This window comes from Lissotriton helveticus, chromosome 10 (genome assembly GCF_964261635.1).
Source record: "Lissotriton helveticus chromosome 10, aLisHel1.1, whole genome shotgun sequence".
Lineage (NCBI taxonomy): Eukaryota > Metazoa > Chordata > Amphibia > Caudata > Salamandridae > Lissotriton > Lissotriton helveticus.
Window position 1 is genome coordinate 9,260,530 of NC_136071.1, and position 27,783 is coordinate 9,288,312.

The 27,783-nt window shown below is 58.7% G+C and overlaps 1 protein-coding gene across 3 annotated transcripts in view; it reads left to right on the forward strand.

The window, feature by feature from the left end:
• Positions 1–366: 366 nt before the first annotated feature.
• The window catches only part of PFKFB1 (6-phosphofructo-2-kinase/fructose-2,6-biphosphatase 1), a 129,567-nt gene continuing 102,150 nt past the window's right edge, over positions 367–27,783 (forward strand). Inside the window, exon 1 of one of the 3 annotated variants that reach the window (XM_078664541.1) lies at positions 367–500. In XM_078664541.1, coding sequence (XP_078520667.1) covers positions 452–500 — 49 coding nt within the window. In that variant the 5' untranslated portion in view covers positions 367–451. Of the gene's footprint in view, positions 501–22,558; positions 24,374–27,783 lie in introns of those variants that run through there. The other 2 variants (XM_078664542.1, XM_078664540.1) reach the window with 2 other exon arrangements.

The window sequence follows — 27,783 nt, forward strand, 5'->3', positions numbered from 1 at the left end:
CAGCACACACAGGCCTGTCCCAGCACACACAGGCCTGTCCCCGCACACACAGGGCCTGTCCCAGCACACACAGGGCCTGTCCCAGCACACACAGGCCTGTCCCAGCACACACAGGGCCTGTCCCAGCACACACAGGGCCTGTCCCGGCACACACAGGCCTGTCCCAGCACACACAGGAGCACACACAGGCCTGTCCCAGCACACACAGGCCTGTCCCAGCACACACAGGCCTGTCCCAGCACACACAGGCCTGTCCCAGCACACACAGGCCTGTCCCAGCACACACAGGGCCTGCGCTGGGTTTAATTTAGCCCTGACCTTTGGGAAGGACGCGGTGGCTCCGCGGCTCCGGGTGGTGGTCGTTCAGAGTCTCCGGCTGAAGAAACAGCAGCTGAAGGCGGACAGAGCGACCTTCAGGGGGAGAGGACCCCCAGACCGGCTGTACCCCGAGATGGAGAGGACCCCCTGCGCCCGGGAGGACCGCACCTCCAGGATACCAGGTGCGTGATAGGGTGGAGGAGGGGGGGCAGACAGCGGAGGGGGGTGCGGGGCACCCCCTCCCCAGCACACACGGGGCTGGTTTCTCATTGGGAAGCGCTGGCCCTGCCGGCCATCAAACATGGTCACCACCGCCCGGCTCCCGGGCACTGCCAGGCGTGCCATGCTGCCCCTGGCACAGACAGGCGTGCCACGCTGCCCCTGGCGCAGATAGGCGTGCCATGCTGCCCCTGGCACAGACAGGCGTGCCATGCTGCCCCTGGCACAGACAGGTGTGCCATGCTGCCCCTGGCACAGACAGGCGTGCCACGCTGCCCCTGGCGCAGACAGGCGTGCCACCCGCCCCTGGCACAGACAGGCGTGCCACCCGCCCCTGGCACAGACAGGCGGCCACCCGCCCCTGGCACAGACAGGCGTGCCATGCTGCCCCTGGCACAGACAGGCATGCCACCCGCCCCTGGCACAGACAGGCGTGCCATCCGCCCCTGGCACAAACAGGCGTGCCACCCGCCCCTGGCACAGACAGGCGTACCATGATGCCCCTCGCACAGACAGGCCTGCCATGCTGCCCCTCGCACAGACAGGCCTGCCATGCTGCCCCTCGCACAGACAGGCCTGCCATGCTGCCCCTGGCGCCGACAGGCTTGCCATCCTGCCCCTGGCACAGACAGGCGTGCCATGCTGCCCCAGCACTGCAGAAAGGAGCCAGACTGGCTGAGGTGTTGTGTCTGGACTGTGGTTGTCTTCAGGCTGCCCAGAATGTCCGCGGTGTTGTGCTTGGTCTCTGATTGTCTTCACACTGCCAATGGTTGGTTGTGGTGTTTTGTCTGTTCTGGGTTGTGGTGGTCTTCACACTGACCATGGTTGGTTGTGGTGTTGTGTCTGCTCTGGCTTGTGGCGGTCTTCACTCTGACTGAGGTTGGATCTGGTGTTGTGTCTGCTCTGGGTTGTGGTGGTCTTCACTCTGACCGACGTTGGATCTGGTGTTGTGTCTGCTCTGGGTTGTGGTGGTCTTCACACTGACCGAGGTTGGATCTGGTGTTCTGTCTGCTCTGGCTTGTGGCGGTCTTCACTCTGACCGACGTTGGATCTGGTGTTGTGTCTGCTCTGGGTTGTGGTGGTCTTCACTCTGACCGACGTTGGATCTGGTGTTGTGTCTGCTCTGGGTTGTGGTGGTCTTCACTCTGATCGAGGTTGGTTCTGGTGTTGTGTCTGCTCTGGCTTGTGGCGGTCTTCACTCTGACCGAGGTTGGATCTGGTGTTGTGTCTGCTCTGGGTAGTGGTGGTCTTCACTCTGACCGAGGTTGGATCTGGTGTTGTGTCTGCTCTGGGTTGTGGTGGTCTTCACTCTGACCGAGGTTGGATCTGGTGTTGTGTCTGCTCTGGCTTGTGGCGGTCTTTACTCTGACCGAGGTTGGTTGTGGAGTTGTGTCTGCTGTGGGTTGTGGTGGTCTTCACTCTGATCGAGGTTAGTTCTGGTGTTGTGTCTGCTCTGGGTTGTGGTGGTCTTCACACTGATTGAGGTTGGTTGTGGTGTTGTGTCTGTCTGGGTTGGGGTGGTCTATACACTGATCGAGGTTGGTTGTGGTGTTGTGTCTGCTCGGTGTGTGGTGGTCTTCACACTGACTGAGGTTGGTTGTAGTGTTCTGTCTGCTCTGGGTTGTGGTTGTGTTCACACTGGCTGTGGTTGGTTGTAGTGTTGTGTCTGCTCTTAGTTGTGATGGTCTTTACACTGATCGAGGTTGGTTCTGGTGTTGTGTCTGCTCTGGCTTGTGGTGGTCTTCACACTGATCGAGGTTGGTTGTGGTGTTGTGTCTGCTCTGGGTTGTGGTTGATTGCGGTGTTGTGTCTGCCCTGGGTGTGGTTGTGTCTGCTCTGGGTTGTGGTTGACTGCGGTGTTGTGTCTGCTCGGGGTGTGGTTGGTTGCGGTGTTGTGTCTGCTCTGGGTGTGGTTGGTTGTGGTGTTGTGTCTGCTGTGGGTTGTGGGTGTTGTGGTGTTGTGTCTGCTCGGGGTGTGGTTGGTTGCGGTGTTGTGTCTGCCCTGGGTGTGGTTGTGTCTGCTCTGGGTTGTGGTTGGTTTTGGTGTTGTGTCTGCTCTGGGGTGCGGTTGGTTGTGGTGTTTTGTCTGCTCTGGGTTGTGGTTGACTGCGGTGTTGTGTCTGCTCTGGGTGTGGTTGGTTGTGGTGTTGTGTCTGCTCGGGGTGTGGTTGGTTGCGGTGTTGTGTCTGCTCTGGGCGTGGTTGGTTGTGGTGTTGTGTCTGCTGTGGGTTGTGGGTGTTGTGGTGTTGTGTCTGCTCGGGGTGTGGTTGGTAGCGGTGTTGTGTCTGCTCGGTTGTGGTTGGTTGTGGTGTTTTGTCCGCTCGGGGTGTGGTTGGTTGTGGTGTTGTGTCTGCTCTGGGTTGTGGTTGGTTGTGGTGTTGTGTCTGCTCTGGGTGTGGTTGGTTGTGGTGTTGTGTCTGCTCGGGTGTGGTTGGTTGTGGTGTTGGGTCTGCTCGGGTGTGGTTGGTCGTGGTGTCTTGTCTGCTCTGGGTTGTGGTTGGTCGTGGTGTCTTGTCTGCTCTGGGTTGTGGTGGTCGCACCCTCGGGCTGGTTCTAGCCTGTCTGACACCGGAGAGCCCGCGCTCCTGTTTGTTTACCGTTGACCTTTGACCCCGTGCCTCTGTCCTTTGACCCGTAAGCCTTTCACTGTGCGATGGGGGAGGGGTGTGATGACTGTAAGAGTCCGAGGACCCTTCTCTGCACCCCGAGGGCCAGGAAGCGCAGCCTTGGGCGACAGGACCACCTCACACCTGCCTACAGGCTGTGAACACAGACAGGACCACCTCACACCCCGCCTACAGGCTGCCCACAGATAGGACCACCTCACACCCCGCCTACAGGCTGCGAGCACAGACAGGACCACCTCACACCTGCCCACAGGCTGCGAGCACAGACAGGACCACCTCACACCTGCCCACAGGCTGCCCACAGATAGGACCACCTCACACCCCGCCTACAGGCTGTGAGCACAGACAGGGCCACCTCACACCCCGCCTACAGGCTGCCCACAGATAGGACCACCTCACACCCCACCTACAAGCTGTGAGCACAGACAGGGCCACCTCACACCCCGCCTACAGGCTGTGAGCACAGACAGGGCCACCTCACACCCCGCCTACAGGCTGTGAGCACAGACAGGACCACCTCACACCTGCCCACAGGCTGTGAACACAGACAGGGCCACCTCACACCCCGCCTACAGGCTGCGCACAGATAGGGCCACCTCACACCCCACCTACAGGCTGCCCACAGACAGGACCACCTCACACCTGCCCACAGGCTGCGAGCACAGACAGGACCACCTCACACCTGCCCACAGGCTGCCCACAGATAGGACCACCTCACACCCCGCCTACAGGCTGTGAGCACAGACAGGGCCACCTCACACCCCGCCTACAGGCTGTGAGCACAGACAGGACCACCTCACACCCCGCCTACAGGCTGCGAGCACAGACAGGACCACCTCACACCTGCCCACAGGCTGCCCACAGATAGGACCACCTCACACCCCGCCTACAGGCTGTGAGCACAGACAGGGCCACCTCACACCCCGCCTACAGGCTGTGAACACAGACAGGGCCACCTCACACCCCGCCTACAGGCTGTGAACACAGACAGGACCACCTCACACCCCGCCTACAGGCTGCCCACAGATAGGACCACCTCACACCCCGTCTACAGGCTGTGAGCACAGACAGGACCACCTCACACCCCACCTACAAGCTGTGAGCACAGACAGGGCCACCTCACACCTGCCTACAGGCTGTGAGCACAGACAGGACCACCTCACACCTGCCCACAGGCTGCCCACAGATAGGGCCACCTCACACCCCGTCTACAGGCTGTGAACACAGACAGGACCACCTCACACCCCACCTACAGGCTGCCCACAGATAGGACCACCTCACACCCCGTCTACAGGCTGCGCACAGACAGGACCACCTCACACCCCACCTACAGGCTGCCCACAGATAGGACCACCTCACACCCCGTCTACAGGCTGCGCACAGACAGGACCACCTCACACCCCACCTACAAGCTGTGAACACAGACAGGACCACCTCACACCCCGCCTACAGGCTGTGAACACAGACAGGACCACCTCACACCCCGCCTACAGGCTGTGAACACAGACAGGACCACCTCACACCCCGCCTACAGGCTGTGCACAGACAGGACCACCTCACACCCCGCCTACAGGCTGCCCACAGATAGGACCACCTCACACCCCGTCTACAGGCTGCGCACAGACAGGACCACCTCACACCCCACCTACAAGCTGTGAGCACAGACAGGGCCACCTCACACCTGCCTACAGGCTGTGAGCACAGACAGGACCACCTCACACCCCACCTACAAGCTGTGAGCACAGACAGGGCCACCTCACACCTGCCTACAGGCTGTGAGCACAGACAGGACCACCTCACACCTGCCCACAGGCTGCCCACAGATAGGGCCACCTCACACCCCGTCTACAGGCTGTGAACACAGACAGGACCACCTCACACCTGCCCACAGGCTGCCCACAGATAGGGCCACCTCACACCCCGTCTACAGGCTGTGAACACAGACAGGACCACCTCACACCCCACCTACAGGCTGTGAACACAGACAGGACCACCTCACACCCCGCCTACAGGCTGTGCACAGACAGGGTCACCTCACACCCCGCCTACAGGCTGTGCACAGACAGGGCCACCTCACACCCCACCTACAGGCTGCGCACAGACAGGACCACCTCACACCCCACCTACAAGCTGTGAGCACAGACAGGGCCACCTCACACCTGCCTACAGGCTGTGAACACAGACAGGGCCACCTCACACCTGCCTACAGGCTGTGACCACAGACAGGACCACCTCACACCCCACCTACAGGCTGTGAGCATAGATAGGACCACCTCACACCCCACCTACAGGCTGTGCACAGACAGGGCCACCTCACACCCCGCCTACAGGCTGTGAGCACAGACAGGGCCACCTCACACCCCACCTACAGGCTGTGAGCACAGACAGGGCCACCTCACACCCCGCCTACAGGCTGTGAACACAGACAGGACCACCTCACACCTGCCTACAGGCTGTGCCCACAGATAGGACCACCTCACACCCCACCTACAGGCTGCGCACAGACAGGGCCACCTCACACCCCACCTACAGGCTGTGCACAGACAGGGCCACCTCACACCCCACCTACAGGCTGTGCACAGACAGGGCCACCTCACACCCCACCTACAGGCTGTGAACACAGATAGGACGACCTCACACCTGCCTACAGGCTGTGCACAGACAGGGTCACCTCACACCCCGCCTACAGGCTGTGAGCACTGACAGGACCACCTCACACCCGCCTACAGGCTGTGAGCACAGACAGGGCCACCTCACACCCCACCTACAGGCTGTGAACACAGACAGGACCACCTCACACCTGCCTACATGCTGTGCCCACAGATAGGGCCACCTCACACCCCGCCTACAGGCTGCCCACAGATAGGGCCACCTCACACCCCGCCTACAGGCTGTGCACAGACAGGGCCACCTCACACCCCGCCTACAGGCTGTGAACACAGACAGGACCACCTCACACCCCGCCTACAGGCTGTGCACAGACAGGGCCACCTTACACCCCACCTACAGGCTGCGCACAGACAGGGCCACCTCACACCCCACCTACAGGCTGTGAACACAGATAGGACGACCTCACACCTGCCTACAGGCTGTGCACAGACAGGGTCACCTCACACCCCGCCTACAGGCTGTGCACAGACAGGACCACCTCACACCCCGCCTACAGGCTGTGAGCACAGACAGGGCCACCTCACACCTGCCTACATGCTGTGCCCACAGACAGGGCCACCTCACACCCCGTCTACAGGCTGTGAACACAGACAGGACCACCTCACACCTGCCTACAGGCTGTGAGCATAGATAGGGCCACCTCACACCTGCCTACATGCTGTGCCCACAGATAGGACCACCTCACACCCCGCCCACAGGCTGCGCACAGACAGGGCCACCTCACACCTGCCTACAGGCTGTGCACACAGACAGGGCCACCTCACACCCCACCTACAGGCTGTGAGCACAGACAGGGCCACCTCACACCCCACCTACAGGCTGTGAACACAGACAGGACCACCTCACACCCCGCCTACAGGCTGTGCACAGACAGGGCCACCTCACACCCCGCCTACAGGCTGTGAACACAGATAGGACGACCTCACACCTGCCTACAGGCTGTGCCCACAGACAGGACCACCTCACACCCCACCTACAGGCTGTGCACAGACAGGGCCACCTCACACCCCACCTACAGGCTGTGAACACAGATAGGACGACCTCACACCTGCCTACAGGCTGTGCACAGACAGGATCACCTCACACTCCACCTACAGGCTGTGCACAGACAGGGCCACCTCACACCCCGCCTACAGGCTGTGAACACAGATAGGACGACCTCACACCTGCCTACAGGCTGTGCCCACAGACAGGACCACCTCACACCCCACCTACAGGCTGTGCACAGACAGGGCCACCTCACACCCCACCTACAGGCTGTGAACACAGATAGGACGACCTCACACCTGCCTACAGGCTGTGCCCACAGACAGGATCACCTCACACCCCACCTACAGGCTGTGCACAGACAGGATCACCTCACACCCCACCTACAGGCTGTGCACAGATAGGATCACCTCACACCCCACCTACAGGCTGTGCACAGACAGGGCCACCTCACACCCCACCTACAGGCTGTGAACACAGATAGGACCACCTCACACCCCGCCTACAGGCTGTGCACAGACAGGGCCACCTCACACCCCACCTACAGGCTGTGCACAGACAGGGCCACCTCACACCCCACCTACAGGCTGTGCACAGACAGGACCACCTCACACCCCGCCTACAGGCTGTGCACAGACAGGGTCACCTCACACCCCGCCTACAGGCTGCGAGCACTGATAGGACCACCTCACACCCCGTCTACAGGCTGTGCACAGACAGGGCCACCTCACACTCCACCTACAGGCTGTGCACAGACAGGGTCACCTCACACCCCGCCTACAGGCTGCGAGCACTGATAGGACCACCTCACACCCCGTCTACAGGCTGTGCACACAGACAGGGCCACCTCACACCCCGCCTACAGGCTGTGCACAGACAGGACCACCTCACACCCCACCTACAGGCTGTGCCCACAGACAGGACCACCTCACACCCCCCCTACAGGCTGTGCACATATAGGACCACCTCACACCCCGCCTACAGGCTGTGCCCACAGATAGGACCACCGCACACCCCGCCTACAGGCTGAGCACAGACAGGACCACCTCACACCCCGTCTACAGGCTGTGCACAGACAGGGTCACCTCACACCCCGCCTACAGGCTGTGCAAAGACAGGGTCACCTCACACCCCGCCTACAGGCTGTGCACAGACAGGGTCACCTCACACCCCGCCTACAGGCTGTGCACAGACAGGGCCACCTCACACCCCGCCTACAGGCTGTGAGCACAGACAGGGCCACCTCACACCCCGCCTACAGGCTGTGCACAGACAGGGTCACCTCACACCCCGCCTACAGGCTGCGAGCACTGATAGGACCACCTCACACCCCACCTACAGGCTGTGCACAGACAGGACCACCTCACACCCCGCCTACAGGCTGTGTCCACAGATAGGACCACCTCACACCCCACCTACAGGCTGTGCACAGACAGGGCCACCTCACACCCCACCTACAGGCTGTGCACAGACAGGGTCACCTCACACCCCACCTACAGGCTGTGAACACAGATAGGGCCACCTTACACCCCGCCCACAGGCATTGCACAGACAGGACCACCTCACACCCCGCCTACAGGCTGTGTGCACAGACAGGGCCACCTCACACCCCGCCCACAGGCATTGCACAGACAGGACCACCTCACACCCCGCCTACAGGCTGTGTGCACAGACAGGACCACCTTACACCCCGCCTACAGGCTGTGCACAGACAGGGTCACCTCACACCCCACCTACAAGCTGTGTGCACAGACAGGCCCACATCCGTCCCTTGTACACACATGAACAGGCCTCCACATCCGTCCCAAGTACACACATGAACAGGCCTCCACATGCGTCCCATGCACACACATGAACAGGCCTCCACATCCGTCCCTTGCACACACATGAACAGGCCCCCACATCCGTCCCTTGCACACACATGAACAGGCCCCCACATCCGCCCCATGTACACACATGAACAGGCCCCCACATCCGTCCCTTGCACACACATGAACAGGCCTCCACATCCGTCCCTTGCACACACATGAACAGGCCTCCACATCCGTCCCTTGCACACACATGAACAGGCCCCCACATCCGTCCCTTGCACACACATGAACAGGCCCCCACATCCGCCCCATGTACACACATGAACAGGCCCCCACATCCGCCCCATGTACACACATGAACAGGCCCCCACATCCGCCCCATGTACACACATGAACAGGCCCCCACATCCGTCCCTTGTACACACATGAACAGGCCTCCACATCCGCCCCATGTACACACATGAACAGGCCCCCACATCCGTCCCATGTACACACATGAACAGGCCTCCACATCCGTCCCTTGCACACACATGAACAGGCCCCCACATCCGCCCCATGTACACACATGAACAGGCCCCCACATCCGTCCCTTGTACACACATGAACAGGCCTCCACATCCGCCCCATGTACACACATGAACAGGCCCCCACATCCGTCCCTTGTACACACATGAACAGGCCTCCACATCCGCCCCATGTACACACATGAACAGGCCCCCACATCCGTCCCTTGCACACACATGAACAGGCCTCCACATCCGTCCCTTGTACACACATGAACAGGCCTCCACATCCGTCCCTTGCACACACATGAACAGGCCCCCACATCCGTCCCTTGCACACACATGAACAGGCCTCCACATCTGTCCCTTGTACACACATGAACAGGCCTCCACATCCGTCCCTTGCACACACATGAACAGGCCTCCACATCCGTCCCTTGCACACACATGAACAGGCCCCCACATCCGTCCCTTGCACACACATGAACTGGCCCCCACATCCGTCCCTTGTACACACATGAACAGGCCCCCACATCCGTCCCTTGCACACACATGAACAGGCCCCCACATCCGCCCCATGTACACACATGAACAGGCCCCCACATCCGTCCCTTGTACACACATGAACAGGCCTCCACATCCGCCCCATGTACACACATGAACAGGCCCCCACATCCGTCCCTTGTACACACATGAACAGGCCTCCACATCCGCCCCATGTACACACATGAACAGGCCCCCACATCCGTCCCTTGCACACACATGAACAGGCCCCCACATCCGCCCCATGTACACACATGAACAGGCCCCCACATCCGTCCCTTGTACACACATGAACAGGCCCCCACATCCGTCCCTTGCACACACATGAACAGGCCTCCACATCCGCCCCATGTACACACATGAACAGGCCCCCACATCCGTCCCTTGTACACACATGAACAGGCCCCCACATCCGCCCCATGTACACACATGAACAGGCCCCCACATCCGTCCCTTGTACACACATGAACAGGCCCCCACATCCGCCCCATGTACACACATGAACAGGCCCCCACATCCGTCCCTTGCACACACATGAACAGGCCCCCACATCCGTCCCTTGTACACACATGAACAGGCCTCCACATCCGCCCCATGTACACACATGAACAGGCCTCCACATCCGCCCCATGTACACACATGAACAGGCCCCCACATCCGTCCCTTGCACACACATGAACAGGCCCCCACATCCGTCCCTTGCACACACATGAACAGGCCCCCACATCCGTCCCTTGCACACACATGAACAGGCCTCCACATCCGTCCCTTGTACACACATGAACAGGCCTCCACATCCGTCCCTTGTACACACATGAACAGGCCTCCACATCCGTCCCATGTACACACATGAACAGGCCTCCACATCCGCCCCATGTACACACATGAACAGGCCCCCACATCCGTCCCTTGCACACACATGAACAGGCCCCCACATCCGTCCCTTGCACACACATGAACAGGCCTCCACATCCGTCCCTTGCACACACATGAACAGGCCTCCACATCCGCCCCATGTACACACATGAACAGGCCCCCACATCCGTCCCTTGTACACACATGAACAGGCCTCCACATCCGCCCCATGTACACACATGAACAGGCCCCCACATCCGTCCCTTGTACACACATGAACAGGCCTCCACATCCGCCCCATGTACACACATGAACAGGCCCCCACATCCGTCCCTTGCACACACATGAACAGGCCCCCACATCCGCCCCATGTACACACATGAACAGGCCCCCACATCCGTCCCTTGTACACACATGAACAGGCCCCCACATCCGTCCCTTGCACACACATGAACAGGCCTCCACATCCGCCCCATGTACACACATGAACAGGCCCCCACATCCGTCCCTTGTACACACATGAACAGGCCCCCACATCCGCCCCATGTACACACATGAACAGGCCCCCACATCCGTCCCTTGTACACACATGAACAGGCCCCCACATCCGCCCCATGTACACACATGAACAGGCCCCCACATCCGTCCCTTGCACACACATGAACAGGCCCCCACATCCGTCCCTTGTACACACATGAACAGGCCTCCACATCCGCCCCATGTACACACATGAACAGGCCTCCACATCCGCCCCATGTACACACATGAACAGGCCCCCACATCCGTCCCTTGCACACACATGAACAGGCCCCCACATCCGTCCCTTGCACACACATGAACAGGCCCCCACATCCGTCCCTTGTACACACATGAACAGGCCTCCACATCCGCCCCATGTACACACATGAACAGGCCTCCACATCCGCCCCATGTACACACATGAACAGGCCCCCACATCCGTCCCTTGCACACACATGAACAGGCCCCCACATCCGTCCCTTGCACACACATGAACAGGCCCCCACATCCGTCCCTTGCACACACATGAACAGGCCTCCACATCCGTCCCTTGTACACACATGAACAGGCCTCCACATCCGTCCCTTGTACACACATGAACAGGCCTCCACATCCGTCCCATGTACACACATGAACAGGCCCCCACATCCGTCCCTTGCACACACATGAACAGGCCTCCACATCCGCCCCATGTACACACATGAACAGGCCTCCACATCCGCCCCATGTACACACATGAACAGGCCCCCACATCCGTCCCTTGCACACACATGAACAGGCCCCCACATCCGTCCCTTGCACACACATGAACAGGCCCCCACATCCGTCCCTTGTACACACATGAACAGGCCTCCACATCCGCCCCATGTACACACATGAACAGGCCTCCACATCCGCCCCATGTACACACATGAACAGGCCCCCACATCCGTCCCTTGCACACACATGAACAGGCCCCCACATCCGTCCCTTGCACACACATGAACAGGCCCCCACATCCGTCCCTTGCACACACATGAACAGGCCTCCACATCCGTCCCTTGTACACACATGAACAGGCCCCCACATCCGTCCCATGTACACACATGAACAGGCCTCCACATCCGCCCCATGTACACACATGAACAGGCCCCCACATCCGTCCCTTGTACACACATGAACAGGCCTCCACATCCGCCCCATGTACACACATGAACAGGCCCCCACATCCGTCCCTTGCACACACATGAACAGGCCCCCACATCCGCCCCATGTACACACATGAACAGGCCCCCACATCCGTCCCTTGTACACACATGAACAGGCCCCCACATCCGTCCCTTGCACACACATGAACAGGCCCCCACATCCGTCCCTTGCACACACATGAACAGGCCCCCACATCCGCCCCATGTACACACATGAACAGGCCCCCACATCCGTCCCTTGTACACACATGAACAGGCCCCCACATCCGTCCCTTGCACACACATGAACAGGCCTCCACATCCGCCCCAGGTACACACATGAACAGGCCTCCACATCCGCCCCATGTACACACATGAACAGGCCCCCACATCCGTCCCTTGCACACACATGAACAGGCCCCCACATCCGTCCCTTGCACACACATGAACAGGCCCCCACATCCGTCCCTTGCACACACATGAACAGGCCTCCACATCCGTCCCTTGTACACACATGAACAGGCCTCCACATCCGTCCCTTGTACACACATGAACAGGCCCCCACATCCGTCCCTTGTACACACATGAACAGGCCTCCACATCCGTCCCATGTACACACATGAACAGGCCTCCACATCCGCCCCATGTACACACATGAACAGGCCTCCACATCCGCCCCATGTACACACATGAACAGGCCCCCACATCCGTCCCTTGCACACACATGAACAGGCCCCCACATCCGTCCCTTGCACACACATGAACAGGCCCCCACATCCGTCCCTTGCACACACATGAACAGGCCTCCACATCCGTCCCTTGTACACACATGAACAGGCCTCCACATCCGTCCCTTGTACACACATGAACAGGCCCCCACATCCGTCCCTTGTACACACATGAACAGGCCTCCACATCCGTCCCATGTACACACATGAACAGGCCCCCACATCCGTCCCTTGCACACACATGAACAGGCCTCCACATCCGCCCTGTTTCTCTCAAGGAATACCCTGAGGCTTGCTCTTACACCACAGAAGCACCCCTCTAATCTCCAACCAACACACTCGACTCTGCCCCCTCCACCCCACAATACAAGCCCCCCCTCATCACCTCACCCCCTCTGGCTTTCAAGAAGAGCCCCCCGCCCTACAAGCCTCACACCCTGCCCTGCACAGCTCTGCACACCCCAAAAACAAACCAGCCCCCCCCCAACTCCACAATCTGCGGCTGGAAGTCACTGTCCCCCACTTCAGCGCTATACTGCCCACTGTATACGACTCCTCACTCCCCCTGGCGGGAACACAAGGCCCCAAAAACGCAACCCCAAGGAGCAGCTTCTCTCTGTCCCAAAGAGAGGCGCACACCCCTCCCAAATTCAAAATACGGATGTACCCGGCGGCTATGATAAGGTTTCTGTCTGCATTTATTTTTAAAGCTGGATAAATACAGATAACTGCGCTTCGTTTAAGGGACTCTCCGTGCGTCTGTCATACATTGTAGGCCAGCAGCTGAGCAGATGGACAGCACGGTGCACTTAAACACAGAATGCAATGTCCGTAAATAACGGCATATGTCAACATACATGTGTGGTATAATGCTAATACTTACCTGGGGGTGTATTGATATGAAATATTTGGCAGCTTAAGAAGGTAAAAAACGACAGAGATCAAAGCGTGAGTGCGCATCTATCAGTTAACTCAATATGGAAATGTACAGTATTACAACTTCTTTTACTGCAAAACACAAAATAAATATGGATAAAAATACAGATAAAGTGGGCAAAAAATACCTGTGGATGAATACAGACGGAAATGTTAAAAAACAGAAATATCATACAACCAGGAACCCTCGCTATAATAAATCCAACCCCCCCCCCCCCCACGTCTCCTCTCTAGACAACACAAAACAATGCATTATACCCACCATCTCCCTGGTCCGATCCAAACGCCAGCCACTTACAACCAGGCACCGACCTACAGGAACGTCATTCCTGTCGTCACTAAAATCCCTGACACCCCCTCACTAACACCTTACAGGCTCAGGACGGCTCCCGGCCGTCATGAGTCACAGTAGGCGTGTGCTCATGACGGCCGGGAGCCGTCCGAACGTTGCCGCTCCGCCCACGTGCGGTTAATTTCCCGCCTGTGTGGGAGAATTAATCAGTGGGCGGAGTTCGGATGGCTCCTGGCCGTCATGAGCACACGCCTACTGTGACTCATGACGGCCGGGAGCCGTCCTGGGTACCCGAGTGCCACGCCCAGCCCCACCCCCCCCCCCCCCCCCCCCCTCACACCGCGGCAGAATTTGCCATGCGGCGAAGGGGCTAAAGCAGTCACCTCAGAGCTGCGTTGTAGGATTCACAACTGCAGATCCGCGACAAAACGCAAGCTGGAAATCACAGATACCGTCACTACAACCAAAGCCTACTAATCCCCACTGAGACCTGGCTCCATGACACTTCTCGCACCATTCCCGATCTTCTTCTCCCCCCCGACTATTCCGATATCAGGAATGATCGGCTGCGTTGAGTCCGGGGAGGCATCGATGCATCCTTCGAAACACCATTCGATGCGGGGAACACCTCAGTATCTTTCAATGCACTCGAACGCCTTACTCTGGAAGTTCATGCGGCCCTCAACTCCCCCTATCAAGATTAACGCCATTTACCACCCACCAGGGACAGCTCCGCCTTCACTGAGTAATTCATTGACTCCGCAAGTGACCAATCTTCACAAAGCGACAAACTGCTCTTTCTAGGAGACTCAAATCTTCACTGGGGCACCTCGCAGGACTCGGCTGCCAACCCGCTTGCCACATTTCTCTCTGGAAATTATCTTTTACAACACAACTCTAAACCATCACACGCCATGGGCTCGACGCTGGACCCAATTATTTCCAGAGTTGACCAGCTCTAGATGATCCAATAGCAGTAGGCTGGTCCGACCACTTCCTCGTCCCTTTCTCGGTTCACCTCTCGCATGTTGCTTTCCTGGGCCGACCGAAAAGGGCCACTACCTGGTTCCACAACACAAAGCGCATCGACCGCAACACTTTCAGCAACACCGCTAAGAAGGTTCGACCAGACATCAGCCCCAACTCTGACGTCAAGGACCTGACTACCCACTGTTTCACCAGATCATCGGTCTTGATCGACAATGTAGCTCCACTACAAAGCGAGAAGAAAAGGCCCACACCCTCCGGCCCACGGTTCAGTAAGTCCTTCTATGATGAAAGGAAAGATCTAAGAATCCTGGAGAAGAAATGGAGACGGTCGCCCTCTGGCAATAATCTCTCAAACCTCCGATAGGCAAGATCGTGTTATCACAAACATATCTTTATCGAAAAATCAAATCACTTTTGCACGCTTCTCGACTCTGCCAAGAAGATACCAGAGAAACGTTTTGACCTAATTAAAACCACCAGCAACCTCCCCCTCATCTTCGACCACCAAATTTGACAACCCACCCAAGAAAACAGAAGAATTTGCACAATTCTTTGTTGCAAAAATGGGAAGAGAAGGCGTGGTACTTAAGGGGTTTGAATCTTACCTCACAGGGAGATCTCAGATGATCAAAACTGAAAACTGTCTCTGAACTCCAAAGGCGTGGATCAAGGTGTCCCTCAAGGTCTATCCAAGCTCCGACCCTATTTAATCTTTACGTTGAACCACTAGGAGCCCCTTTAAAAGAGGCCGGGATCCGTTATCACCTCTGTGTTGATGACACCCAACTCTACCTCAAAGCGTCCTCCGCACACGACTACTCACTTCCCGCCACCGCCCTCAGCTCCATCCAAGAATGGATGACGTCTCATCACCTAAAACTGAATCCCTCCAAAACTGAATTCCTTCTTATCTCAAACTCTCCACCTCTTGTGCGATCTTGGATGGATAATCTGAATATTCTTAACAGCAAACCCACCATCGGTGACATTGAGAAGTCCCTGGGAATCATCCCGGACAAGAGACTCAACCTATATCGTGGAGTGGTGTGGCTCACTGGTTAGAGGCGGCAGACCCGTAAGCAGAGAACGGCCCGGGACCAGGGTTCAATTCCCGACGCGGCAGGGTTGTGGACCAGGGTCAGCGGACTCGACAATTCTCGTCTCGGTGCCTACTCTAACTAGGGATCACACTCGGCAACGCTGGGCATTAGCTTGCCTCATCTCTACAACGGCCCCCCACAGACGCCGGGGATGCCTGGTTTCACCTTGGAGATACCCAGAAGGGACCATCTCACAGGGAAAGCCAGGACGGGTTCCCCAGCGGTCTTTAGCGCCGGGACGCTTACGGGCAGCTGTGCGCTTTACAAGACACATACATACATGCATTCCCAAATCAACACCATGGCCAAGAACGCACGCTTCCAACTGCGCTTTCTCTGGGGGATCGGACGTTAGATTCCAGGGCAAGACTTGGAAACTCTTGTCCAATCTTTGGTATTCTCCAGACTGGACTACTGTCATTCTCTCCATGCTGGCCCCTCCCCCGAGACCCACACATCTCCTTTAAAAATCCATCCTTTATTTAGCGTCGCGCTTAGTCTACAGGGCCAAAAGAAACGACCCCATCACCCCTATGATGTTAACTCATCGCTGGCTTCCTATTGAAGCCATGACTATATACGAGACTGCTTGGATCGCCCATAAAGCAATCACACCTCCACCCTTCGCAAACAAATTCAAGTTATCACGTGGCCCTAAACCTTCATGAAATGCTGAAAATCTGCTGCTCGAACCTCCAACCTTCGAATGAGAAAAGCTTTTGACGCAATCTTTCTCAGATGATGTGACTAGAGTTTCAAACTTGCTACCTCCCACCCTTTCGCACCACCACCTCTTCCCGGGACCTTAAAACTCTTCTCTTCCAAAGACACTTTTCCCAATAATCACTCCTTATTTATTTATTTATTTATTTATTTATTTATTTATTTATTTATGCAATTTTATATAGCGCGGACTTTACCCGAAGGTGTCAGAGCGCTTCACAGAAGGATCAATAATGACATACAGGAACAAAATACAAATGCAAACAATAAGTTACATGGATCAAAAGTGACACTAGTGAGCAACCAAAATACACGAGGTAGCAATCGGTGCATTACAGGAGAAAAAAGTGAAAAGGGTGCAGGTTACAAAGATGTACAAAATACAAGTAGAAGTATAATACTGCAATAAAAGGCAGACACTCCATCACAAGAACAAACGTTACGTAGGCAATGGAGGCACTTGTGCAAGAATCTAAAACAAACAAATGTGTGAGGTAGGAAACAGTGTGTTACAAAACAAAAGTGACGTGTGCAAGTTCCAAAAGGGTACCATACACAGGTATTGGGATATTACTAAACATTTAAACTACCAGAACACACTGGGGAGGAGGCGCCATAATCCTGGCCAAAGGACTTTCCAGTAATGGGAGGTCTTCCTTCAAACGAAGGCAAAGGTGTGAGTTAGACTTGGAGGTGTCTTTGTAGGAGGAGAAATTTAAGGTCCCGTTTGAAGGCCTGAGAGGAGGAGGTAGTCCGGAGCTGAGGCGGGAGTGAGTTCCAGATTCTCACTGCGTTGCCTGAAAAGGATTGGGCCATCGATCTTTCCTTCTTGAAAGTGGGGGGTTCAAGCAGAAGATTTTCCGCATTACGTGACGGTCTCGAGCCTCCGGAGAGTTTCTGTTTATTCGCCAGGTGGCGCGGAGAGGAGGAGTGCAAGGCTTCGTGGGTGATACAGGCAGTCTTGTAGGTAGCTCTAGCCTCGAAGGGAAGCCAGCGCAGGGCCGATAGCAGCGGTGTGATGTGGTCGCTTCTTTTAGCCCCATGGATGAAACGGGCTGCTGAGTGTAGGACCGATTTCAAGGGGGACAAGTGGGATTTGGGGAGGCCAGTAAGAAGAGAATTGCAGTAGTCTAGTCTGGAGAGGACCAGCGATTGCACCAGTGTTTTAAGGTCCTGCTCAGGAAAAAAGTGACAAATTCCCCAAAGAAGTCGCAGTTGGTATCGAGCAGACTTTGCAATGGAATTGATGTGAGGGATTAGATTGAGATTCTTGTCGAGTAAGACACCAAGGGATTTTGCGCTTTCAACGATGATATGCTTATTGTTGAGTAGATTCGTCTGATCCATCCAAGATTGAACCGGGGGAGGAGAGAGTGAGGAGGAGAAGAGGAGGAATTCAGTTTTGGAGGGATTCAGAATCAGTTGATGAGTTGACATCCAGTTTTGAATAGAGTCCAGAGTAGATCTTAGGATGGAGAGATCATGAGTGGAGGCAACTTTGAGGTAGAGTTGAGTGTCATCTGCGTAGAGGTGATAGTGGATCCCAGATTTGCTTAGGAGGTTTCCCAGTGGTTCTAAATAGAGATTGAACAATGTGGGTGCAAGTATAGAGCCTTAAGGAACACCTTGACCTACCGCCAAAGGAGATGAAAGACTGTTCTCTATTTTGATCATTTGAGATCTGTCAGAGAAGAAGGAGGCAAACCATTTAAGCACAGTGCCCTCCATGCCCATTCTCTGTTGCAGAGTGTTGAGGAGGGTGTCATGGTTGACAGTGTCAAAGGCTGCCGAAAGGTCAAGGAGAATTAGAAGACAGGACCCCCCCCCCCCGAGTCGAGTATCCTCAGCGCGTCATCAACCACTTGCAGCAGGGCGGTTTCAGTGCTGCAGTTTTGGATGAAGCCGGATTGGCAATTGTCAAGAAGATCATTGTCCTTGATATGACGAGAGAGTTGTTTCGCTACACATCTTTCTGTGATCTTCGCAAGAAAGGGAAGGTAGTGATGGGGCGGTAGTTATTGAGGTCATTCGCATCAGCAGAGGGTTTTTTAAGCAGAGGGGTGACCTGCCCGGTTTTGAAGGAGACAGGAAGGGAGCCTTGGCAGAGGGAGAGGTTGACCAGAGTGGTCCAATAGGAAAGAGAAAGGGTATAGAAGTCAATGGCAATGGCACTGGGGATGGGGTCAAGAGAAGGGTTGGAGGGCTTTGTTTCGAGGATGCATTTGAGGAGGGCATCTTCAGAGATGGGGTAAAAGTTCTGCCAAACGGTTAAGGATTTGCGCTCCTCAGGAGGGGTAGGATGAGCGACCTGAGCCACAAGGGATTTCACTTTTTCGTCAAAGAATAGAGAAAAGTCCGTTGCTTTCTTGGTAGAGTCCTCCACCTTGGAGGTTGGGGGAGAGCAGCTCGGAGCCTTGATGAGATCGAATAGTTTTTTGGGTCTATTTTTGGCAGAGTCAAGGAGGGCTCTGAAGTGCGACGCTTTCCCAAGGAAGATATGCTTGTGGTACTTGGGTCTTGCAGAACGAAGCGTGATTAAGTTATCGGTGGGCGCTTGCCTCCATTGTTTCTCCAGGTATCTTAGCTGCTTCCTTTCTTCATAGAGGGATTTGTTGAACCAAGGTGCTGAGGGAGTGGGCCTAACCTTTTTGCTTTGGAGAGGAGCGACCTTATTGATTTCGACTGCAAGGACTGTGAGGCATTGGGAGGTGAGTACGTCAACACCTAGGTTCGGGTCTAGCTTTGGACGTGAATAGGGGTATCGATAGAAAGCATGCCTGCTTTAGAAATAACAAGGTCCAGGATTGAGCCCTTAGAGTGTGTTGATTCTGTGCAGTGTTGGATAAGATCGTTTGCAGAGAGGAAGGTGGCCAGGGAGTTCGCGGAAGAGTCTTGCGGTGAGCCCCAATGGAGATTGAAGTCACCCACAAAGGTCTGGTTGTCACTTTCCGAGTATTGGTCGCTGATGAAGTCAGTGAGTTCTTCCAAAAATGAAGGGTCACTCCCCGGTGGACGGTAAATGACATGGAATCTGAGGGGTGAGCGATGGTGCACTTGAAGCTCAAGAGAAAGGCCTTCGAAAGTGCGGAAAGAGCTGAAGGGAAGAGCCTTCAGTTGAAGGGAGTTTCTAAAGATGACTGCAACGCCCCCCCAACGCCGTCGGTTCTGTCTTTCTTGAATATAGAATAGCCTGTGGGTAGCAGGAGATCAAAGATAGCGTGTGAGGTAACGTTGAACCAGGTCTCTGTGAGGAAGAGCAGGTCAACCTTGTGAAGGGTGATGGTAGCTCCTGAGCCAGCTCCCACCAGGCACACGCCCTCAGCTCCAGTGGCGGGACCCTGGCTGTGGTTTTATTTTTGGGGGGGCTGGAGCAGAGCTATAACGACCTTTCTGCTTTAACTCTGTAAATATGTAATATGTTTTTGTGTAACCATAACTGCGGGGGTCCTCGAGTTTGCCTCTGCCCACAGATCACACGGTGCGTCTGTCTGCTCCCCTCCCTTCCCCCACGGGGACAGGCCGCCTTTGTAGCGCCTCATCTGCATTCCCCTGCCCTGCCGGCGCCTTCAAGGGGGAGGAGCTAGTGGAGGAGGGGCTGGGGGAGGAGCCGGGAAAGGGGGGCAGCAGTGTCTCCAGTCTGACCAGGGGGCGGAGCCCCAGCAGTGACCACGCGGTGCCCACGCGGCCGGAGCCCCTCCTCTGCCTCAGATCACACATTGCATCACTCCTCCCCCGAGGGCACCGACCCCCAGCCTGCCTTGAACTCTCACCGGCGCCGCCCCCAGCCTGCTGGGGCTTCGTGGCGCATGTTAGAGCGGGAAGGAGCCACCGACCTCAACTGTGTGCCAGCTGCAGGCATCGAGGCGCTAAACTAGTGCCAGCCAGTGCCAGCGGGCCCGGGGAGACGCTAACCAGCGCCTGCAGGCCAACGAGCCCGGACGAGGCGCTGAGGAGTGACTTATCCGCGGCAGTGAAACCAGCTAGGAGCTTAACTAGTGCAACTGAGCGCCTCGAAGCGCTAATGATTGAGAACCGAGCGCAAACTACCCCCATTCAAAAACAAACCAGTGCCAACTGCAAACGTGCCCAGTGGAGCCGGCGATGAAAGAGTGGCACGGAGGACTCTGCTAGCGCAAAGAAGCGCCCAGCAGAACCAACCGGAGAGCGCCTAGACAGGTGGAGCACTAGCTTCGAAGCACCAGCCACACTGAAGGAGGCGCTGCGAGCTCTGAACACAGCGGGAAGAATCGACGACCACCCCTGGGTAACGCGGGCACCGATACGAGCCAGTGACATCAAACAAGTGCAAACCCAGGGCAAGGAAAGCCACGCACACTGCCAAGAGCCACCAGCTTCGAAGCACCAGCGGGCACGAGAACTGTGAACAATCACTACAGGGGGCTCTGGTGCACCCGCGGGGTCGAGACGTCCGCCAGCATCCAGCGCTGTGCCAACAACACTGACGGGCACCAGCCTCTGTGCCAACACACTGCCAACACCACTGCGTGCACAAGCAACCACCTCTGTGCCAACACACTGCCAACAACCCTGACGGGCACCAGCCTCTGTGCCAACACACTGACAGGCACCAGCCTCAGTGCCAACACACTGACAGGCACCAGCCTCTGTGCTAACACACTGCCAGGCACCAGCCTCTGTGCCAACACACTGACAGGCACCAGCCTCTGTGCTAACACCACTGACAGGCACCAGCCTCTGTGCCAACACACTGACAGGCACCAGCCTCTGTGCTAACACACTGCCAGGCACCAGCCTCAGTGCCAACACACTGACAGGTCTGTGCTAACACACTGCCAGGCACCAGCCTCTGTGCCAACACACTGACAGGCACCAGCCTCTGTGCTAACACCACTGACAGGCACCAGCCTCTGTGCCAACACACTGACAGGCACCAGCCTCTGTGCCAACACCACTGACAGGCACCAGCCTCAGTGCCAACACACTGACAGGCACCAGCCTCTGTGCCAACACACTGACAGGCACCAGCCTCTGTGCCAACACACTTGACAGGCACCAGCCTCTGTGCCAACACCACTGACAGGCACCAGCCTCAGTGCCAACACACTGACAGGCACCAGCCTCTGTGCCAACACACTGCCAACACCACTGTGTGCACAAGCAACCACCTCTGTGCCAACAGCCACTGGTGTGCACCAGCAACTACCTCTGTGCCAACAGCCACTGGTGTGCACCAGCAACCACCTCTGTGCCAACACACTGACAGGCACCAGCCTTTGTGCCAACACACTGCCAACAACCCCTGCATGCACCAACAACAATCTCTGTGCCAACAGCCACTGGCGTGCACCAGCCTCTGTGCCAACACACTGCCAACAACCTCTGGCGGGCACCAGCTTCGGTGCCAACACACTGTCAACAACCTCTAGCGGGCACCAGCCTCTGTGCCAACACACTGTCAACAACCTCTGGCGGGCACCAGCCTCTGTGCCAACATAGTGCCAACAGCCACTGCGTGCACCAGCCTCTGTGCCAACACACTGCCAACAACCCCTGGCGGGCACCAGCCTCTGTGCCAACACACTGCCAACAACCTCTGGCGGGCACCGGCCTCGGTGCCAACACAGTGTCAACACCACTGACAGGCACCAGCGTCTGTGCCAACACCACTGTGTGCACAAGCAACCACCTCTGTGCCAACAGCTACTGGCGGGCACCAGCTTCTGTGCCAACACACTGCCAACAGCCACTGCGTGCACCAGCCTCTGTGCCAACATAGTGCCAACAGCCACTGAGTGCACCAGCCTCTGTGCCAACAACCCCTGACGGGCACCAGCAACCACCTCTGTGCCAACAACCGCTGCTTGCACCAGCCTCTGTGACAACACCCAACACAGTGCAAACAATACCGAAGCCAACAGCCAAGCATTAACACACGGGAGGCAGACAGCACCAACAATGCCCTGCCCTCCTTATGCACAGAAGCAACCAGCTTCGAGCGCCAACAACACCTGTGAGCCCCAGTGAGAGCAGCAAACACCACCCTGCACCGGCGAGAACCAGCACCGCTGCCCAGCGCAGAGAAGCCCCAGAGCGCAGCAGCCAGCGCCGGGGAGCGCCAAGAAGCCCCAGAGCGCAGCAGCCAGCACCGGGTAGCGCCAAGAAGCCCCAGAGAGGAGAAGCCAGCACCGGGGAGCGCCAAGAAGCCCCAGAGAGCAGCAGCCAGCACCGGGGAGCGCCAAGAAGCCCCAGAGCGCAGCAGCCAGCGCCGGGGAGCGCCAAGAAGCCCCAGAGCGCAGCAGCCAGCACCGGGGAGCGCCAAGAAGCCCCAGAGAGCAGCAGCCAGCGCCGGGGAGCGCCAAGAAGCCCCACAGGCACTAACAAGAGCTAGGAAGCGCTACTGAGTGGAGGCCAGCTTCACTGCGAGTCAAACAGAGCCAGTGAACTTTAGCCAGCCCCTCCCCCAAAGGTCCAGGGAGTGGGGCAAGCCCCCACCCGCGTGCCCTCTGACCCCAAAGGTTTCCAGACCGCACCGCAGCCGGGTCCAGGGCAGGGAGAACCAGCCCATATCTGGGGCCGCTTCCTCTTCCAGCCATTTGTGAAGTGGTCTGGGGCCAGGTTAGTCTTAAGCAAGCAAGGCCGCCGAAAACAAACAACCAATCAGCAGCAGGACGGGTCACCGAGAGACACCGACGGAGCAAAGAAGCCCCAGACAGGGACAGTGTCCGTCTAGCGCCAAGAGGCAGTGTCAGCAGCAGAGAGGAGCTGGACCAGTGCGCACCGCCCAAGCGCCAACAGGGTCCGTCTAGCGCCAAGAGGGCCTGTCTAGCGCCAACCAGCAGAGGCGCCAAGAGGCAGTGCCAGCAGCACAGAGGAGCTGCACCGGTGCGCACCGCCCAAGCGCCAACAGGCTCTCTCTAGCGCCAACCAGCACAGGCGCCAAGAGGCAGTGCCAGCAGCAGAGAGGAGCTGCACCGGTGCGCACCGCCCGAGCGCCAACAGGGCCTGTCTAGCGCCAAGAGGCAGTCCCAGGTGCCAGCAGCAGAGAAGAGCTGCACCAGTGCGCACTGCCCGAGTGCCAACAGGCTCAACCTAGCGCCAAGAAGCAGTCCCAGGTGCCAGCAGCACAGAGGAGCTGCACCGGTGCGCACCGCCCGAGCGCCAACCAGCACAGGCGCCAAAAGGCAGTGTCAGCTGCAGAGAAGAGCTGCACCAGTGCGCACCACCTGAGCGCCAACAGGGTCTGTCTAGCGCCAAGAGGCAGTGACAGGAGCCGGCAGCAGACAGGAGCTGCCCCAGGCGCCGCGAGGATGTCCCACCGGGCGGGGGCCGTGGAGCTCACCCAGACCCCGCTGCAGAAGATCTGGATCCCGCACACCAGCAACCGGCTGACCCAGCGCCGAGGCTGTAAGTGGGGGCTTCAGGGGGCGGGGAGGGCCCCAGGCGCTGTCCACGCGCCGGCACCTGGTGGCGGGGACAGACTGACTGACGGCTGAGCAGAGAGGAGGGTGGAGAGGAGGGTGGAAAGAGCACGGAGCCACCGAGTGACACGAGAGCTCCCAGGGGTATCCGTGCCTCCAGGGGGCCCTCAGAGAGCTCCCAGGGGGTATCAGTGCCTCCAGGGGGCCCTCAGAGAGCTCCCAGGGGTATCTGTGCCTCCAGGGGCCCCTCAGAGAGCTCCCAGGGGGTATCAGTGCCTCCAGGGGGCCCTCAGAGAGCTCCCAGGGGGTATCTGTGCCTCCAGGGGCCCCTCAGAGAGCTCCCAGGGGTATCAGTGCCTCCAGGGGCCCCTCAGAGAGCTCCCGGGGGGTATCAGTGCCTCCAGGGGCCCCTCATAGAGCTCCCAGGGGGTATCAGTGCCTCCAGGGGCCCCTCACGAGAGTTCCCAGGGGTCTCAGTGCCTCCAGGGGCCCTCAGAGAGCTCCCAGCGGGTATCAGTGCCCCCAGAGGCCCCTCGGAGAGCTCTCAGAGGGTATCAGTGCCTCCAGGGGCCCCTCGGAGAGCTCCCAGGGGGTATCAGTGCCTCCAGGGGCCCCTCGGAGAGCTCCCAGGGGGTATCAGTGCCTCCAGGGGCCCCTCGGAGAGCTCCCAGGGGTATCAGTGCCTCCAGGGGCCCCTCGGAGAGCTCCCGGGGGTATCAGTGCCTCCAGGGGCCCTTCAGAGAGCTCCCAGGGGGTACCAGGGCCTCAAGGGGCCCCTCAGAGTGCTCTCAGGGGGTCTTAGTGCTGCCAGGGGCCCCTCGGAGAGCTCCCGGGGGGTATCAGTGCCTCCAGCGGCCCTCAGAGAGCTCCCAGGGGTATCAGTGGCTGCAGGGGCCCGTCATGAGAGCTCACAGGGGGGCTCAGTGCCTCCAGGGGCCCTTCAGAGAGCTCACAGGGGTATCAGTGCCTCCAGGGGCCCCTCAGAGAGCTCCCAGGGGGTATCAGTGCCTCCAGGGCCCCCTCGGAGAGCTCCCAGGGGGTATCAGTGCCTCCAGGGGCCCCTCACGAGAGCTCCCAGGGGGTATCAGTGCCTCCAGGGGCCCCTCACGAGAGCTCCCAGGGGTATCAGTGCCTCCAGGGGCCCCTCACGAGAGTTCCCAGGGGTCTCAGTGCCTCCAGGGGCCCCTCAGAGAGCTCCCAGGGGGTATCAGTGCCTCCAGGGGGCCCTCAGAGAGCTCCCAGGGGGTATCAGTGCCTCCAAGGCCCCCTCAGAGAGTTCCCAGGGGTATCAGTGCCTCCAGGGGCCCCTCGGAGAGCTCTCAGAGGGTATCAGTGCCTCCAGGGGCCCCTCGGAGAGCTCCCAGGGGGTATCAGTGCCTCCAGGGGCCCCTCGGAGAGCTCCCGGGGGTATCAGTGCCTCCAGGGGCCCTTCAGAGAGCTCCCAGGGGGTACCAGGGCCTCAAGGGGCCCCTCAGAGAGCTCCCAGGGGGTACCAGGGCCTCAAGGGGCCCCTCAGAGTGCTCTCAGGGGGTCTTAGTGCCGCCAGGGGCCCCTCGGAGAGCTCCCAGGGGTATCAGTGGCTGCAGGGGCCCGTCATGAGAGCTCACAGGGGGGCTCAGTGCCTCCAGGTCCCCCTCAGAGAGCTCCCAGGGGTATCAGTGCCTCCAGCGGCCCTCAGAGATCTCCCAGGTGGTCTCAGTGCCTCCAGGGGCCCCTCGGAGAGCTCCCAGGGGGTATCAGTGCCTCCAGGGGCCCCTCAGAGAGCTCCCAGGGGTATCAGTGCCTCCAGGGGGCCCTCAGAGAGCTCCCAGGGGGTATCAGTGCCTCCAGGGGCCCCTCACGAGAGCTCTTAGGGGGTCTCAGTGCCTCCAGGGGCCCCTCAGAGAGCTCCCATGGGTATCAGTGCCTCCAGGGGCCCCTCAGAGAGCTCTCAGGGACTATCAGTGCCTCCAGGGGGCCCTCAGAGAGCTCACAGGGGGTATCAGTGCCTCCAGGGGCCCCTCAGAGAGCTCCCATGGGGGTATCCGTGCCTCCAGGGGCCCCTCAGAGAGCTCTCAGGGACTATCAGTGCCTCCAGGGGGCCCTCAGAGAGCTCCCAGGGGGTATCAGTGCCTCCAGGGGCCCTCAGAGAGCTCCCAGGGGTATCAGTGCCTCCAGGGGCCCTTCAGAGAGCTCACAGGGGGTATCAGTGCCTCCAGGAGCCCCTCAGAGAGCTCCCAGGGGTATCAGTGCCTCCAGGGGCCCTCATAGAGCTCCCAGGGGGTATCAGTGCCTCCAGGGGCCCCTCAGAGAGCTCCCAGGGGTATCAGTGCCTCCAGGGGCCCTCACGAGAGCTCCCAGGGGGTATTAGTGCCTCCAGGGGCCCTCAGAGAGCTCCCAGGGGTATCAGTGCCTCCAGGGGCCCCTCACGAGAGTTCCCAGGGGTCTCAGTGCCTCCAGGGGCCCCTCAGAGAGCTCCCAGGGGGTATCAGTGCCTCCAGGGGGCCCTCAGAGAGCTCCCAGGGGGTATCAGTGCCTCCAAGGCCCCCTCAGAGAGTTCCCAGGGGTATCAGTGCCTCCAGGGGCCCCTCGGAGAGCTCTCAGAGGGTATCAGTGCCTCCAGGGGCCCCTCGGAGAGCTCCCAGGGGGTATCAGTGCCTCCAGGGGCCCCTCGGAGAGCTCCCGGGGGTATCAGTGCCTCCAGGGGCCCTTCAGAGAGCTCCCAGGGGGTACCAGGGCCTCAAGGGGCCCCTCAGAGAGCTCCCAGGGGGTACCAGGGCCTCAAGGGGCCCCTCAGAGTGCTCTCAGGGGGTCTTAGTGCCGCCAGGGGCCCCTCGGAGAGCTCCCAGGGGTATCAGTGGCTGCAGGGGCCCGTCATGAGAGCTCACAGGGGGGCTCAGTGCCTCCAGGTCCCCCTCAGAGAGCTCCCAGGGGTATCAGTGCCTCCAGCGGCCCTCAGAGATCTCCCAGGTGGTCTCAGTGCCTCCAGGGGCCCCTCGGAGAGCTCCCAGGGGGTATCAGTGCCTCCAGGGGCCCCTCAGAGAGCTCCCAGGGGTATCAGTGCCTCCAGGGGGCCCTCAGAGAGCTCCCAGGGGGTATCAGTGCCTCCAGGGGCCCCTCACGAGAGCTCTTAGGGGGTCTCAGTGCCTCCAGGGGCCCCTCAGAGAGCTCCCATGGGTATCAGTGCCTCCAGGGGCCCCTCAGAGAGCTCTCAGGGACTATCAGTGCCTCCAGGGGGCCCTCAGAGAGCTCACAGGGGGTATCAGTGCCTCCAGGGGCCCCTCAGAGAGCTCCCATGGGGGTATCCGTGCCTCCAGGGGCCCCTCAGAGAGCTCTCAGGGACTATCAGTGCCTCCAGGGGGCCCTCAGAGAGCTCCCAGGGGGTATCAGTGCCTCCAGGGGCCCTCAGAGAGCTCC